The sequence below is a fragment of the Cinclus cinclus genome, chromosome 1, assembly GCF_963662255.1.
Source record: "Cinclus cinclus chromosome 1, bCinCin1.1, whole genome shotgun sequence".
Classification (NCBI taxonomy): Eukaryota; Metazoa; Chordata; class Aves; order Passeriformes; family Cinclidae; genus Cinclus; species Cinclus cinclus.
In genome coordinates this window covers 130,696,123-130,714,132 of record NC_085046.1, presented here as the reverse complement: position 1 = coordinate 130,714,132, position 18,010 = coordinate 130,696,123, and the positions used below count along the sequence as shown (strand labels likewise).

At 37.0% G+C, this 18,010-nt stretch overlaps 1 protein-coding gene across 1 annotated transcript in view; it reads right to left on the bottom strand.

The window, feature by feature from the left end:
• VPS13B (vacuolar protein sorting 13 homolog B) overlaps nucleotides 1-18,010 on the bottom strand; it is a 429,974-nt gene that overhangs the window by 102,593 nt on the left and 309,371 nt on the right. The window contains exons 34-35 of the mRNA XM_062490506.1: nucleotides 15,035-15,737; nucleotides 5,512-5,649 (exon numbers count right to left, since the gene is read on the bottom strand). Of these exons, the coding sequence (XP_062346490.1) occupies nucleotides 5,512-5,649; nucleotides 15,035-15,737 (841 nt within the window). The remainder of the gene's footprint in view (nucleotides 1-5,511; nucleotides 5,650-15,034; nucleotides 15,738-18,010) is intronic.

Here is an 18,010-nt window from a genome sequence, read left to right as displayed (position 1 = left end):
ATACAGTGAGACAAAATAAATTGTTCCAGGTCATGTAGCACGTTTGTGGAAAAGAAAAGAACCCATAAATACTACCTCTGTTTTCTGCTTAGCTGCTGAATAATACATCTATATTAAGACACACATGAGAAAAAAAAGAAGTTTCAGAAAATGGAGCAAACATTTGCAGTTAAGTGTTAAAAGAATGCCAATTCTTCTAACCAAAAGAAGTTTTCTTTAAACTAAAGAAGTTCTTTATCACTAAAAAAGATTATAAAAAAATATTTTTCAGCTTGTCCGTGTGGCTCCTGTGCACAGTTTTCATTTTCTGTACTTAGGCATATAAGAAACTAAATTTAAAATGTGTTGTAGACTGTTTTTAGAAAGGTACTTTGATGATTTTACTCATTATTACACTGATATTAGCAGATGATAGATGTGTCAAGTCCAAAGCAATACCTACAGGCTGGTACACCTGTTTGGAATATTTCACTTTGCCCTCTTAATCAAATAAATATAATTTCATGGCTACAGTGTCAGTACTTTAAAAACTTGTTTGTAAAAGAGCAAAGGGAAAAAAACCCTACTAGAAAGCTCAAAAGTTTTGCAAATGACCCAGAGTTAATTAGAAAAGTCTGCACCCTGGCTAGTTCCCCTTCTCACGTGTCAGCTCTCATTAAATCAAAAAATTCTCCTTTCAAAGTTAACAAACACCATGGTTAACAAAACTGTTAAACTGGGATCAAGTGGGCACATTCCTAGGTTTATATATGATGTCATGCTAAGCAGCCCACAGCTGAACTTGCAAGTACTATGAATGATTTTTCAATATATTAAGTATCTGATCTAATGCTAATTTTCTCTCTATAGGCTAACTGTGCTGGGAACAGGTGGCCCTGCTTTCAATTACGGAGGGCTAACATGCCAGTGTGAGGCCTGGATTAGTTCACCTTCTCACAGGGAATTTGCCTCGGTTGGGAATGGATTTATTATGGCTTCACACATGGAATAGAGCTCATGTCAGCTGAGGGCAGTGATACATCATATGATTCAAATTAACCTGCTGTGGACTGTTCCGCAGGGCTGATATTGTGTATTAAAATGACGACATTTTTAAAACAGCTTGAAAGAAACCAGGATTGCTGAAGTGCAATGGTTCCAATTTGTTCCAATTAATCTATCACCTGCTGGAGATATTATTCTAGTGGGTATCTGGTAGCTGCTATTTTCCAGGTTTCTCCAAACCACTGACCTTGGTAATGGATACAATTGTTGCCTCTGCAAACAACGAGGAAAAAAGGCTGGAGAGAGTGCCATGGTGTAGTTCTGATTATTGTTTTTTAGACCTAAGCCTAGATCCCTTGCTGTGCCCCTTGTGGTCCCCAAATCGTGTGTGGACAGACTGGCACGAAAGGGAAACCCATCAGTTTCTCACTTTATCTTTCAGTGGGACACAAGGTTTCTTAATTTATTTGGATATTGTCCTCTGCAGGAATTATTTACAAAGGTGAATTATCAAGGACCTCCATTACGTCATATCTAACCCAATGTCTTCCCTAGAAACAGTTGCAGAAAGAGGAAAGCACCCATAATTTGTGTGTGTAAGTATTTTAAGGTAAATTTGTATGAATCTGTACTTAATAAATATGTTCTTGTATCACTGTAGTCCAGAAAGACTACATCAAAGACAGCTTTTATAGGTAAGAAAGGTGATTTAAAAAAATCCAGAAGGAGGACTAGAAGGTAAAGACAATAATTTTTCAAAACCTATTAAAACAAGATGGTCATATTTGTTCCTCACATAATGAATTATATCTAATGCTGGAGCAATAAATAGTTCACTTATATATATTAGATAGAAATTAGATGTACAATCCAGTAACAGACTGAATATAAAAGATAGAGGGTCAGGTAAAGTGATGTAAATGGAATTTTAAAAATTTTAAATAATTAGTTTCTGTAAAAAGAGAAAGAATAGTCCTTTAATACATTGTGGGGTTAAAGCTGAGGTCTGTTCCCACAGGCCTGATGATGAATGCTTATTTCTCCTAGGATCCTATTACCTTAAATCTGGAAGAAATATAGTTTTTCTTTAGTTGCCAAAAATGTACAAAATAATCAACTCATGTGGCAAGAAGTGCATTAATGTATCCTGTTATTCTCATTTAATTAGTGGTTTCCAAGTTTAGCTACTTGCTGTAGTTTTTTGATCTCCGAGCTAATACAGACTGACAACCTGGTTTCCTGTGTGGTGAAACCATACCATTTTTCTGTGGAGCACCATCTACTTATCTACTTCAGCTGACAAACTATTTGCAAGGAGTACTGGTTTTATCTAACACAGCAAACGTTGGGAACCACTTGCAGGTTTTTTTTTTTTTTCTATTAACTGCCTGATAGTATTTTGCATTATAAAATATAGGCATGTTTGATTCTTATACTTGAAATTTAACCTCAGCACACCAATGTATTATGAAAGCAAAATGGCATTACAATTAAAACACAACTCTGAACACCTAAAATTGACAGAAAACTGTAGAGTTATCCCTACTGCTACATATTTTTGTCTGCATAGGCACAGCTTTCAAAAATGTGCTGACTTTTTGGAACACTTGATCATCTGTAACCAACAGGCAGCACCTACCAGTACATTCAATACATTTCAGCAATTTATTTACTATAGTTATAAACCACATGTACATAAATGACTGTGAAACATATGCTATGTCATTAGAAAATAGGTCACTTAGTAGCAGCATTCTTTGCCAGATATTCACCAAAAAAGAACAGCCTTCAAGGTCTACAACATAACTCTACTCCAGCAGTGCCTTTATTTATTCAATTTATTAGCTAAGCTGTCTCCCATCGGTGCCTTTATTTATTCCATTTATTAACTAAGCTGTCTACCATCACACATACTGTTTGTTGACCTTGCAAGAGCTCTTGGGAGTTTTGCTGAGGTTCGTCTCTTCAAAGAACAACTGCCAGCTGAGCTAGGATCTGGTGGTGTAACACTTTCTCCAGGGCTGCTGACAGCCAAGCTACCTCACCCTGGAAGAAGCTGTGGTTAGGGGACTTCTTGTCCCGCAGGGGAGTTAGTAACTCATTTTCCAGTAGCCTGCTGAGGAGCTGTCAGGCTCTTGTAACTCTTTGCATGTGCTGTTCTGACGCAATCACATGCAGAAGGAGCCTTCCATTACTCATCCAATGAAACTTCCATCCCCCAAGGAAGGCTTCTTGGTAAAGGGCAGTTTATTTGAAGAAGATCTCACAGTGGTAACAGCTGAGGTTAGAAGAATCTGCAAGGGATGGGGGAGCTGTTTTGTTATACTACACTGGCAAACACTTCATTAAAATTCAGAGAAATTACCGATGAGTCATGTGTAATGATAGTTCCAATTAGCAGCAAAAAGATGATGAAAAAAAGCTTTTTGGCTAAGAATAGATCCTGGAAGAAGTCTCAGAAGTTTTAAATGCTTTGCAAGAATAAATGGATTGAAGATGATGATGCATTAATTTATGGTTTTCCTGTTCTGTATTCAGCAAAACACTATGGAGGGGAGACATTCAACAAGAATGCAAGATAAAACTGAACTGGTGAGATTGGGGTGGACATTTACACTATTTGTGAATATATACTTTGCAAGCTGGTGCCAACTTCCACGTTTGCTAGTTTAGCTAGGAATCTGTCCTACTGACAGGACAGCATCGGGAAACACCCTCAGGTGTGTAATAAATTATATATAAAGGCTATGCCAGGGAACTACAGTCAGAACCTTGAGAGAAGTGGAATGCACAAATGAAGGGTCTGGGAATATGGAAATTTGACAATGTGAGGACAGATGACATGTTAGAACTGGGGACAGAAGGATAAAAGGAAACCATTTTGGCAGCAGTGATCAAAAGGTCCCTGATAGAAGGAATCTTAACCCCTCTTGTGCTGTTCCTGATTAGAATGAAAAGCCATCATTACTACCAATTAACCATTTTTTTTCTCAAATGGCAACAGAACATGCTGTAGCCCTGAAGATTCAAAGGCCTATTAAAGTACCCAAATATGGATCAATATAACAAAAGCTCTTCATTGTCAAGTGGTTTAAAAAGTCTTCCCTAAAATGATGTCTTTAGCCTGGAAAACCAAAAAAAAGGGGCAATGATAATGTTGTTCACATTATTGTTTCCTTGAAACTTAAGGAAGTTAAGTTTTGCCTGGATGCAAAAAATGTTTTTCAAGCTATTAAACCACAGTATTCATAGTCAGGGGTCAAAAATGTGTGTCTCATTCACTGGTTACTAAGTTTGATGTCTTGGGCTCTGATATTCAGAAGTGATTACTGCTTCACCCAAAGACATGAGCTGTGTTTCCAACATAAAATTATATCTTTTCAAGCACTTTGGAAAACTAAATAGTGTGTTTTAAATTGATAACCTTAATAAAATGAGAAAACCTTTAATGTCCCTGTGCCTCAGTTGTCTTCTGTGAAATGTCAAGGGTATAGTATTCCACAATCCATGTGAGGGTTGTGCAGGTAAATTAGTAATTCTGTAGTGTTCAGATGCTACAGCTGTAAGGAATGTAAAGGTAATTCTGCTGCAGATCCAGGATTAGAGAGTGTGCTGTAAGACTGTATGAACAGCTAACTGAATGAATGGGAAAATACAGTAATGAAGAGTTTCTCACTTAATGACTGGTAACAGCTCACTCTGTGATGTGTGAAGCAAGGATAATCCAGATAAAAATATTGAGTTAAATAATTCAACAAACTATAACAAATATACATATAACAAAATAGTTAAAATGTATTTTCTAACTTTCACTATAACCTCAATTATTCTACATTGTAATGCAGCTATAAATACATACTTCAAGAAAGAGGCAATGCAATTTGCAGGAATTTCTGATGCTCTAGGAGTAGAACTTCAAGTCACATTATGTTACATAAATGCTAACAAACCTCTACACGACACTAATTAAAGAAACACAAAATCACTAATTTTTAAATTTTACAGTATCAGCACTTCGGATGATTGGAATTTCCAGTGCCAGATATCCAGATTCCAAAGAACCCAAGAGAAGATGGCTTAGAAAAATTTTCTGAAACATTATAAAAAGTCTTTTCTAAACACAACTGCAATAAAATTTCAGTTTTCTAGAACTAGAGGCAGGTAGGCTTCATTCTGCTGGAGATTTGACAAATTCAGCCTTTCTAAACTTACTGTGGGAAAAAAAGTTAATAATTAGAGCTTAAACCAATGACTGGCCCAGGATTTTCCATTCCCCAGTTTTGACTTTCATTCAGGGTAATTGCTGGAGGAAAATCTCATATTCATGAGCAAGGAATACATTACATTTCTGATTATCTGATATATTGAGTAGGGTTGAAAGGGACCTTAATGCTGATGTCCTTCAAACTCCCCTGCCATGGGACACCTTCCACTAGATCAGGTTGCTCAGGGTCCCATCCTGTGTATATGTGTGCACATCTACAAACAGATTACATCAGAAAAGAAAGATTAAAATGCAGCACTTACCTGGTCCATTAAGGAAGTCTTTAATTTGCACAGTGATTAGAGGAGGTGGAATACCACTTTTAGCATCTACCTCTCCTGCTACTGTCTGCAACCAAACCTTGCAATAATCCAGAGCTTCTGGTAGACTCTTCCCAGCATCTACAGATGATAATCATAGTCATTAATTATATTCCAGGAATATGATACATTACAAAATGCTACATACAAAATTAAAGAGTTTTAAATGTAATATGGCAAATATTATACTTAATATAACAGGTTTACATAGCATTTGCAGCTACAGACAGATGCATGTGTAGAATAATGCATGCATTCGTGGGCAAGAGGACAAAGCTCTAATTACAAAAAAAATTAGAAAACACACAAAAATACCACGTAAAATGTGAGTGAAATACATCAATAAAACAGGATGACTGTAAATAGTACCGAATTTCAGCTTTAATTAATGATTAAGCAATGACATTTAAGGACTCCTTACAAGATAATCTGTCCTCAAAACCTGCTGCTATATTGTGTTGTCAGTGCTTGGTAGAGAAAATAATAATGGAAAGGTAAATTATAAAGGCAGAAAACCCAAAATATTATGAGAGCTCAGGAACAGAACATGACAACAGTGCAGTTTTATCATTCCCTTCAGAGCTCCATTCAATAGCTAATCAGTGCCTATTCTTGGGCACCACCTTGAATGGTGTTCCTTTGATCAACCTGTAATACTACAAAAGAACATTAAATCCATCCAATCCAGGTTATTCTTGTCCTCATTTTCCACCTATCACATACAGCAAAAACAACTAGGTAAAAAGGCTTTTTCATCTTTTGGGACTCATAACCTCCATTACGAGCATTCTCAGTTCTGGCATTATGGTCTTAAATTATAAATAATCAGTCATTGTTTTTATCAAGTCTGCTATTTTAATTATTGAATGCCTGTCTCATCCTCAAGGAGATTTTCTTGAAGCTATTCTCTCCTTTTCAGTCAATTAAAAACTGCTCTAATTGCTTTGAGTTTTACTAAAGTAATTCCTTTCAGGAACAGGATTTACATACTCACTGTTATAGCCAACATATGGTATTGTGGTATCACAGTCATATGTGGACTGGGTATATAAAGTCAGCTTTGGAATTTGTGTTTCTTGACCTTATCATGTGATTCATATAAAACTTGGCACATATGAACGCTTATGTGATTTCAAAGAACCTACTGAAACCAATTGATCATGACTTTAGATCTATATAGAAAAGATCAAAAGTTAGCACATTCTTTTGTTTTTATTTGATCAATTTTCAGGCAATGACTTTACAGCAGTATTTGTACTGTATGGCATATACATTACAGCCTTTTCTTCCCTCTATCCCTGTTACACATTTATAAAGTCAACTCTCAACAGTTATTTAAGAGCTGTCACTGCATACAACATATTTGTATATTTCCCATGAGAATGTCTATATTTTTTATAGTTCTTAACCCTTTTCTTATAATTACAATAACCAGAGTGGTGTAGCACACTCCCTTTTCTATAGTAACTCTTTTAGGGAATATCTTGTTGTGTCTAGCATTTTTCTAGTATAGTGAAAGTACTACTGCTACTGCTGCTGCTGCTGCTGCCATTTATAATCATCATCATACTCTTTACCACCAAGGTACACATTTTTTCCAAAACACAGATTTGTAGTTGTTCTGAACAAGGATGTTATCTCTAATTTGGATAATATCTTATTTTGTGCTGGTGGATCATCATAAACAGCTAACATTCTAATGTTTTTCAGAATATAGTGTAAAGCATTGTAAAAATGACTGAATATTGCTCAGTGAACATCACTGCATGGAATTAATTAATCTCTAAGTTACTGTTCTTCTGTAATTATTAATATAAACATTTAGGTGTACTGATATGGCACAAAACATTGCAATATGCCATTATTTTGTCTCATTTCTAGAAGATATTATCACATACTTTACATAGCAACCTATATCTTCCACCAGCTTTTCAGAAAATCCACCACATTTACCTGAACAAGTCTTTTGTAAAATACACATACAGGCAGTCTTATTATCCTAATATGTGTTTATGTTATTAATTACCTAATAATTATTTCAAGCTTGTAGCTCTTTCAAGCTGAAAATATCTCTGATGAAAAGAACTTAAATAGCAGATAATCCCTGCATGACATATTCCATTAACTACACAAACTGCCCTCAGGCCACTGAGAACTGCAGCACTTAAGTACAAAACCAAAAAATATAGCAACTATGGGACTCTCAGGAGACTTTTTTGCCCTGTCATGTTTCCAAGGAGTGCAGCACTGTCATCTCTTCATCACCTGGGGCACTGCAGGACTGGGATATGTGAATAGCAAGGACTCCAAAACCTACATATTAGGAACACAACATGAAGAAACCTCAGTGCACAAAATTAGTGCAAGTCCAACAAAATAACTTTTAACCCAGCACTGGTCTTACCGAGTTCAAGTATTTTTTAAGTTCAAGTAAAACTGAGCTAATTTTGCAAGCAGGAGTATTGCATTGACAATTTTGCATCAGAGGTCATAATGTCAAAGGGCCATGCAAAGACCCAGCTTGAGTGCTTCCAAGCCTATAGCATAGAGTTAATTTGGAACCTGGGTAACAGACTTGGCTGTCCAGCCAAATATGCCAGTTTTAAGTTTTTATGTAATGATAAGAAAGCTAAAATCCAGAGGTTTCAAAATTGACTATGCTTGTATATATCAAAAAGTTGAGGGGAGTTCCAAATAAAATGTATGAGGGTAAAACAAATATGTATCTCAAGGGTCAAACAACTGAAGGACGTGCATCCTATTAAAATATCTTCTAAGGTAGAAAACAGCACATGGATTTTCATGGGATCAATAATTATTAAAGGAATAAAGCAATATCAGTCAATGAATCCCTATGCCAAAAGCACAGGAAACAAAGAAGTAATTAAATGGAAAAAAAAAAGAAATTTAGAATGAAAAGTGAGGAATTTATGATGAGAAGAGCTACTAGAAAAAGGACTCTTGTCTCTCAAGAAAATGATGGAAGCATTCAGAATGTTTAAAAATACACTTGACAGAACACTATAAAATATACAATTGGGAACAATTATGCATCAGCAGGGAACTGGTTCTGAATAATGTATTATAATAGGTCATTCCCATTTCCATTTTCTATGATTCTCCCAAAAATCAACACTTAAATTTGCAGTTATTTGTATAAAGAAAATGCTGGAGAAAACCCAGGGGATGCATATATAAGTAAAAGGAGAGGCTAGAATTACTCCACAGCAAGCCAAGAGAGACAAAAGAAAGGACTGAGAAGCGAGGAGCAGTGAAGACAGCCAGAAATTGTATCCTCTACACCATGTGAAAAACTTGTCTGTGGCAGCAAAAGAAAAATGGTGAGACAACTATCACAGATTGACAAGACTTTAAATTACAAGACTGCAATTTAAAATCTGTAAGACTGAGAAGGTGAAGCCTGCAACAGATTCACATTTACCTTCCTCATCCTCCCTCTAAAATAAAAATCTAAAAAAAAAAAAAAAAAAAAAACTGGCTATTTTTGAATTCACCCAAACATCCAAAGTTACTTCTGGCCTGTTGAGATCCAGACCTCAGCTCCAAATTTTACTTTATGAAAAATCTTCCTGAACTTGATTTGAGTTTGCAAGCTTTTGATTTCACTGCTCTCCCTTTGGTCTTCTGTTAACAGCAGACAGTAAACCCCAAACTTCAGATGAGAACAGGGAGTAAAGGGAAAGGAAACGAGGAAGGGAGGAGAAAATTTGTCTCTTGAACACTTTCTTTCTCCAAAATGTCTTTGTCCCTGTTTGTAGCTGACAGCCAGGCCAGCTAAGGGGGCACAGCCTGTGGGAGGTTTAATGGGGGGAGCTCAGGGACCCAGAGCCCCCATCAGCCCCACAGGAGACAGGGCACATGGGACAGGGACATGGGACAGGGATAGGGACATGGGACAGGGACATGGGACAGGGGACAGGAACACGGTACAGGGACATGAGACAGGGACATGGGACAGGGACAGGGAACAGGGACATGGGACACGGACATGGACAGGGGCATGGGACAGGGCTACCAAGAGTGTGTGCAGCAGCTTGGCCTGCTCTGCTGGAACACTACCCAGCCCAAACGAGCACCGCAATGTGCTTTTATTTCAATGGATGAATCACATTTTGGTCTGCAGTCAATTTTAAAAGCCAGTATGATGCTGCAATCATCTCTGCATTTGAAACTCTGAAGTGGAACATTCGGTCTTGTTTTCAAAACGGTTTCCACTGGAATTTAAAGAACACAAGTGGAAAAACATTTCTGCTAGCCTACTCACAAGTGCTGTGTCAGGAAGCTCAAAAATGAGCACTTACAGTAACCTGAGGAATGCACATTCCCAGGCCAATTTGGCTTTATGGGTGGGGGCTGCACTGCTCCCCCCACATCCATGACTGCAGATGTACTGGACAATAAATATACCCAGAGGGGAACAGGTGACACTCCAGCAGAACTCCCTCAATGCTATGCTAGGAAACAGCCTTAAATCCTCTCTCTGCCATGTAGGAAGCACAGGCTGACAGAGAGGCAGTGAATCAGGCTCCTCGCCAGAGCCAGCCAGTGCTGCTTTCCATGCAAAAGCCTGGAAAAGGCTTTCCAGTAGATCAGAGGTTATGTGTGGTCTTAGCTACTGCATCTGCTCTTCATGGACCCCCTGCCAGCAAAGGCGTGGGTATCGAACAGAACAGAACAGAACAGAACAGAATAGAATAGAATAGAATAGAATAGAATAGAATAGAATAGAATAGAATAGAATAGAATAGAATAGAATAGAAATCAAGAGTAATTCTGGATGGCCTCACGATGACTGTTTTTTGTAAATGAGTTGTTGGTGGAAGTTGAAGAAATTCCATGCATAACAGATATTTACTGAGAAATTTCTGTCCCTTGAAACAACCAAGCACCACAATCTCCTCTTTGAAAGTAAACAAACAAACAAATAGAAGAAAGATTTTTCAAGAATGCCAAGAGCACAGTGGTCAGGAAATGAGGCAATTTTGTATCTGGATTACATTACCTGAAACAAAGCAAATAAAGATTTAAAAAAAATATTTATGAAAGCATCTTATGAGATTACATTAAAAACAATTGCACTCACTTTTATTTAAGTAAAAATGGCCAAAACTCTTGTTAGCAAAAACTAACAGTAAGCAGATGCCTTTTTTTTAAATATAGGATTAGTATTTAACAAAAAAAGGTCACTTTACAGTATCTTTCAGTCTATTTTCACAGAATCCCACAAGTAAACTCAAGGAACAACTAGTCTTTTTAGTGCCACTTATTAAGAAGTTAAAATTTATTCCATTAATTTATTTACTTTGATTTCAAATTCCTGTACCTTGCAGTAGCATAACTGCAATCAAGCTGCACAATTAGAAAACACAAATAAAGCAGTTCAGCACAACCATAATAAAACGGAATTAACATTTCAACAACCTAATAAGTCTCCTGCTTCTACACACTGACTTGCCAGTGGACTTGGTTGTCGAAAAGAGTGAGGAACCAAAACCTTTGGGTCTTCAGCTCCCAGGCAGGCAAATGCTCCCACATACAGAGACTGATCTGATGGAAATGTGCTGCTACTGACTGCTAATTAATAAACTAAGAATACTGAACTTTTAAATAGCCTATTTCCTCCTATTTATTCTTGTTATTTCTTACATGTTTCAGAAATTAAGCTAAAAATAAACAACACAGCTAGTGTTGGAGGAGCCAAGCTCTTTGGATGAAATATGGTGTTTCAGCCACTGTACAATGCTCTGTCTCACAAAGACAGTGATAGTTCAATGTGCAAGATTGTGAATTTTATGCTCTATTCAAAAATAATAACAAAACCCTTGTCCCAAATAAAATACATATGGCTTCATAACAGTATAAAATCTTCATTTCTACACAATGTTCAAAGCAGCAAACCATCATGAAGCAGAAACCCTTAATTCTGTCACCAGCCCGGGACTAACTATTATTCTCTTTAAATTTCATGTTGGTACAACTTAAAGGATAATATCCCTGTTTTATACAAAGCTTCATAAAATACACTGTCATCAAATTACCTATTAGAAGCATTTAGAATGTCTAGAAAACTTTGCTGACTTACAGCTAAACAACATATTTCTTAGAAGTATGCTATTGGGTGGTGATGGATGAAAAGCACAACTAGATCTAGACTACCACAGGTTTTCTTTACCCTAAAGTTTTTTTGGTGGAACTTATGTTAACCAAAAATTAAGACCTTCTTAATTTCCCAACAGAATTTTGTATTTGCTTCTGCTTTGCAAAAATTTGAGTGTTGTTTCAGAACTGTAGGGTTTTTTTAATAAAAGCTGTAAGAAATGGCACAGTATTTCACAAGACCCAAATGCATGGCTATTGAAGGAACAGTATTCCAGTCTTCAGAATTTCACACCAAAATTGACAGAAACAATTTTTCCAAATGTTTTAAAGCATCCCTAAAATACTGTTATGCAGAGTAGAATGCATAGAATACATAGAATGATTTGAAATGGGAAACATTTTATTAGCATGTTTTGAATTGTAAAGTAAATATTTCATATATAGCTTAACTACTTAAGTTTAACCATATCAGTTTAAGTAATGAGAAAACACCCCATAGGATAACCAACAAAACTTTATAAAAATGCAATTTTACTTTTGCTCACACAAGTCTCAATTTTTAGGTTGTGATCAAAATTTGCAAAGTTATAGGCCTGAATTTTTGAGGTGCTGCTGTGCTGTTGCTTACCTCCATCACAGGATGGAAAGCACACAATATTTTCACTATGTCTATGATTACGTTCATTGCTTTTCTTTTTTGTTTTCAAGGGGGAATATGCTCCCTTAGTTCTTATAGTCCAGTTAAAACATATCTTCTAAATTACGCTTACGTTCTCTTCCCCATTCTGTGTTAGATAACAGAGTTAGTTGCATGCACATGTATACACACAAGAGCAGTCTTCTAGAGAGGATAACTGGAAATATAGTTTAGTAACATTCACTGCAATTTAAACATCATTTACGCTTTTTTCCCACTCTCCAGTCCTTGATACACAGAGAAATATAGGAATATAGTGCATGTGTATTGTACAGAAGGAGAGAAACAAACTTGGTTCTTTCAAATAAATGTTATATTGTTCTTCATATGGACAACACATCTCTTTCAGACAAAACTGTCAGCAAATAGTCACAATATCAAGAGAAGCTGGTGTGATCGATGAAATCAACCACAGCAGCACAATAATGCCACAAAGAGCTCCTTGTGTATTATATGATATAAAATACAAAGAGAGTGTGTAATATGCACACACACACACACACACACATACACACAACATATAGTTCATGGCTATTTTCCCTCTAACACATGTTAGAAAGGAAAAATAGAAATTTCCAAAACTAACATGTTACTATGATGTATGATAACATGAATCCTAAATGAAGGAATTACCAACACAGCAGGCCTTCCTGAACAAGAGGCAATAAAAACTTTATACTGCCTCTTTTGCTGAACGAATTAGTGTGTAACTTGAAGTCTGCCCTAATTTCATGAAATTATTAATACATTTAGGATGGTGTTTTTAGGTACTAGCACTTTGGAACCCATCTCTCAAACTCTTTTGAAAAGAGCACTACTGCTTTGGCAGCAAAGCACAGGATTCTGTTTGATACACAAGGAAGGTACTTATTTACTGCCCACAAAGGCAGCAGGATGAGACCAGGACTTCCATCTTCACATACTCTTAGAGTCCTACCTCCACACTTTTTCACATTTGCCTGACATGGAGACATAAAGCCAAAGAAAAGGGTGAGACCCATGTATGGCCAATCTTTGGTCTTCCAACTGAGCAACCTGTGGTGACTGAGGAGCTCTCAGGCTGTATGAGACTATCTGTATTATACTATCCATATTATTTAGACTTCTTGCCGTGCTTCTGATGCACTTCTCTGATGCACTTTCAATTTATAAGAAGACTTCATTACAGCTTGTGTTTTGTAGAATTGCTACCACAGACATGAAAATGGCAAAAGGTTTCAGGAGTTAATTGTAGAAGCAGAATAGACAGAACTTTGCCCAGTTTCCTGCTGGTGCCAGCTTGTACCAAGGACACACTTGAATACCTCAGACATGAGAAATGAAGAAGTCCTACTGCATCTTTCCAAAGCAATAACTTAATGATGTGATCTTAGACCTACTCCAAGCTTGCTTCAAGCTTTGCTTTGTGAATTCTCTTCACATTAATTGCTGAAATGACCACATTATGCATAGCATTTAAAAAATACACATGAGAATCTGGAGTAAATCAAATTCATGACACAGATATGTTTTGTTCAAGGCAGGGCAGAACAGGAACAGCAGACAAAGATGAATACAGAAGGATTAATAAAACGTAGCAGAGAACAAATCTCCCTGTTTTAAGTATCTTCCCTTCCACTGCCTAATCTTTCTCACTGTTTAATCCCTCTTAAAAGTTCCACTACAATTCAGATTTCTGAGAACAGTTAAGACTGCAGTTTTAGTCTTTTGCATAAGCATATTATTCTGATGTTAATTTTCAAAAGATACAATCTCATTCAGCAAAGATTGGGTAAAGCTGCACAGAAAAGTATACTACTTTTCACAACGGCTGTGCCAGGAATACTGTCAAAGAAAAAGCAGCAATACCTGTAGCTCTCATTCAGAAAACAATTTGAAACCCTGTATCATTCTGGCTATATGCTCACCTGTAACTCTGCGTACTCATTTACACTTTTTGGGGTAAAACTCCATAATGATCTATCTCATGAAATCATTATACCCTGTACTGACTGCTATGAAATGAATTGCAGTCACTTGATTGGTCTCTTCAGCAGTTCAGATAAGGCACAAAAAGCTATTTTGACATATTTGACATAAACTTTGCATATGGAATTTTTTTAAAAGGCATTTTTTAAGAGATGGAATTTACTACAAAACCCTGCTGCTCAACTGAATAAAAACTTAAAATACATGATATCACTTGATGCTGTTTGAAAGATCACTTCTTTTTTTTACAGCTTAAATCCAAAACACCAGGTGCTTCTACAGTGTTTATATTTACATTTTCTTGGTAGGCTAGTCTAGGAAAACATTGTGACATTCAGTCATAAAAAACGCTCTTTATGAAATTACCTTGGCTTTAAACTTTTACTTCCTTAGAAAATTTTGAGAAGTTAAAGCAATGCAACAATCCCTGTCACAATCTGGTAATGAGAAAGCAATACTACGAAACAAGAAAAACTGGTTGCTAAAAGGTTAGATCTTAATTAATTTCAAAAATTTTACACACTTAACTTGATTCAGCTGTGAGGTATAATCCTAAAAATATGTATATTCAGCGATTGATATTAAGGATGTCCTGAAGTTGTTCTCCACCACTCTCTGCACCTTCGAGATGCGCAATCGTTTTCACAGTTTTAACCAGGACTGGATGTTAAATGCTCTTACCTGTACACTTGTAGTCTGAGGCGACTCCTTTGAGGCTGGCGTCGAACATGGATATTTCTACTTTTTGCTTTCTGTGGTGGCAGCTGAGGAGCACAGAGGGCTGTGATACAACCAGGTAGAGAAATGGCTGTAGCTCTATGTCCCCAGTTCCCCTGCGCCCAGGCTGCCGTACAATAGTTATGCCCAGGGCTTGTCGAGCAGATGATCTCATGGAAGCGTGCAGACTTTCCAGAGACAAAAGACCTGCTTTCTTGCCAGCAGACAGAGGAGGGTTACCATTCAAAAGATCGTCTGCTGTGACAGAAGAGATGCATGGCTGACTGGGCTTCTTGGTATCCTGGCTGCTGCCTGAGACTGTTTCTGGAAGGTTCAAGGAGCTTTTACTTATCTTCTCACCATCCTTCTGATCTTGCACTGATTTTGATTTAGGTGAGGCAGTGCATGAGTATGTCATCAGCGAGATTCGACTTGCTGTAACAAAAATGTCAAAGGGAATGAAGTTGAGATTCTTCACGATGGAAGACTGGCGGGAAGGACGGGCAATGCGGTGCTGGCTGGTGCCACTGTGCTGCTCGATCTGAATGATTCTGATCTTAACACTGTCACTGCCAATTCCACTGTCCTGTGCCCCACTACAACGGGAAGAAGTCTCAACTGTTCCTCCATCAGCCACATCCATCTTCTTCTGTTCTTGCTTGGAAACCTGCAAAAGAAAATGTTGTATTAACTTCTGATATCCATATCCCAACTACTTCCATTTCAGTCACAGCAAAAAATCACTACATAAACATGATGTCAAAAAAGAGAAAGATATAAAAAAAAATCTGCCAAGTTAACTTTAAGGCAGTAATCACTCATAAAAACACAGCAGGTGTCTGTTCCAATGAAATGATGACTCACAATAGCTGAAGAGCCAAAGAACTATGTGAAAGAGGAAAAAAAAAAGCAAGCAGTAAGGATTTCTAGGCTTCAAAAACATATTTTAAAAATTTAACTCTTCATTTAAAAAACTCTAAAGAATTTATAAGGAATTTATGGATTAATATAAACCCATATATCTGTGAAATAATGAATTGTAAATAGAAGCCCAGTTAGAATTGTTTTCCAATTTTGAGCACTGATGCTCAAAAAGTCAACTTCATCACTAAAATTTTGCACTGTGATTATGATGAAATAGAACATAGTATTAATCCACTGCACAATCATAAAAAGACTAAATGGAAATTATAAATGGAAATGTATAAAAATATATTGTAGAAAAAATATTTTTCTTAAGAAAAATATTGGAAATAACTTTATGGAAGGCAGCTGCCTTATCTAAAATACCAAAGTTAAAGGAAACATCAGAACTATCTAAAGACTATCTCAGTGATGGGTATGAGTTCTCAGCTGCCCAAGGCCACATAGGGTACTGGCTGTGGCACTCATAGGGTTTCACATGAGAAAACACTGCATATAGAAATATTTCAAAAAGAAAATATACACCACTGACAAACAAAAAGAGTGCAAGAGTGAAATAAAAAGTTGCAAGGTGGTGTCCAGAGACCTTATAGTCACAGCTCAAGAGACAGAGATATCTCAAGACAAAGGAGAAAAGTAGGTTTTCAGGAAAAAGCAGTTTCAACACTGCTCATGAAACAAGTAGAAATCCTATCAGAAGCTTGAGGACAAGATGGGGAACATATACTGAAGTATGTGGCAAAAAAAAACAATCTGCAAAAATTCAATAATAATTGATGTATGACTAATTCCTCAGATTCATATGAAGGTTAAAGCCTTACATTCACCCTGTATAGCTTCCACAGCATAACTAACACTTCCATCTGTGCTGCTGCAGTAGAGTTTCTGCTATGCTCTGTACAGGAGCTAACATAAGAAAAGCCCAACTCTGTCAGATTCATAACCCATCCAGCCCAGTACACTGCGTTCAATAGCACCAGGAGGAAACTCTTCTCCACTCCCTGCAATTGCTCCTCTCCTCCTCCCCAGGCATCCACAGCTGCTGCATGTAGGATGCCGGGGGTACATGTTTGTGTGGTTGTTTTAGTAACCATTTCTGGGCTTCCAGTCCATGAATTCATCCACTTCCTTACTGAGCACACTGACAGTGTCTGTTCTCCACAACCTTCAGGGTCAACAAGTTCCAATCAAAAAAAAAAAAAAAAAAGAATCTTTAAACCATACTACTCCTAGTGACACTGCTTTCCCCCAATCTCTTGTAGCATATGAATTGTTCAGGTCCACATTCAGCTTTATTAGTGCTGTTACTGACTTTGTAAACTATGATCACAGTCCACCTCAACCTTCTCCTCTTCAGACATGGAAACCCCAGCCTTTTTAGCCCCTCCTAACAAAGAAGGTGCTCCAGCACCTTCAATCTTTTAGCTTCCTTTCTCTACTTCTGGAACTCCACTATGGCCTTCTTCAGTACTCTACAAAGCACCCAAGAAGTGGAACCACTGCATTTCTCTATAAAAGTGAAATGCTGCCTTCTATCTTGTTCTCCGTCTCCATCCAGATCTCCAGTGCTTTGCTGGGCTTTTTTGGCTGACACTGCACATTGACTCAATGATTTAATTTCTTCATTGCAGGACCTCTTTCATTAATTTCTTCTTACCTTCTCAACCCAAATGAATCTTCAAAAAGTGAAAAATGGACTAGGGCAAACAGTACCGTAACTTCCTCTTCAAAAGAGAATAATGAATTAAAAATTAATAATTTATCAGCAATTTAACTACAGGAATGAAGGGCACTGAATTTCTCAATTTCTTCAAGTTCCTGTGGTTTTTATGCAGCAATGTAATGTATTAGATTCTACATATACTGAGAAATTGGGTTATGATGGAGATAAAGAAAAGCAGGCTTTTTAAACCCTTCTTTATATTGTGCTTTATGGAACAAAGGGAGTAATCCCCTCTCATTTTCTTTAAAGAAATGAACACACTAGAAAAAGTATTACAGAGGAAATCCTAAAAC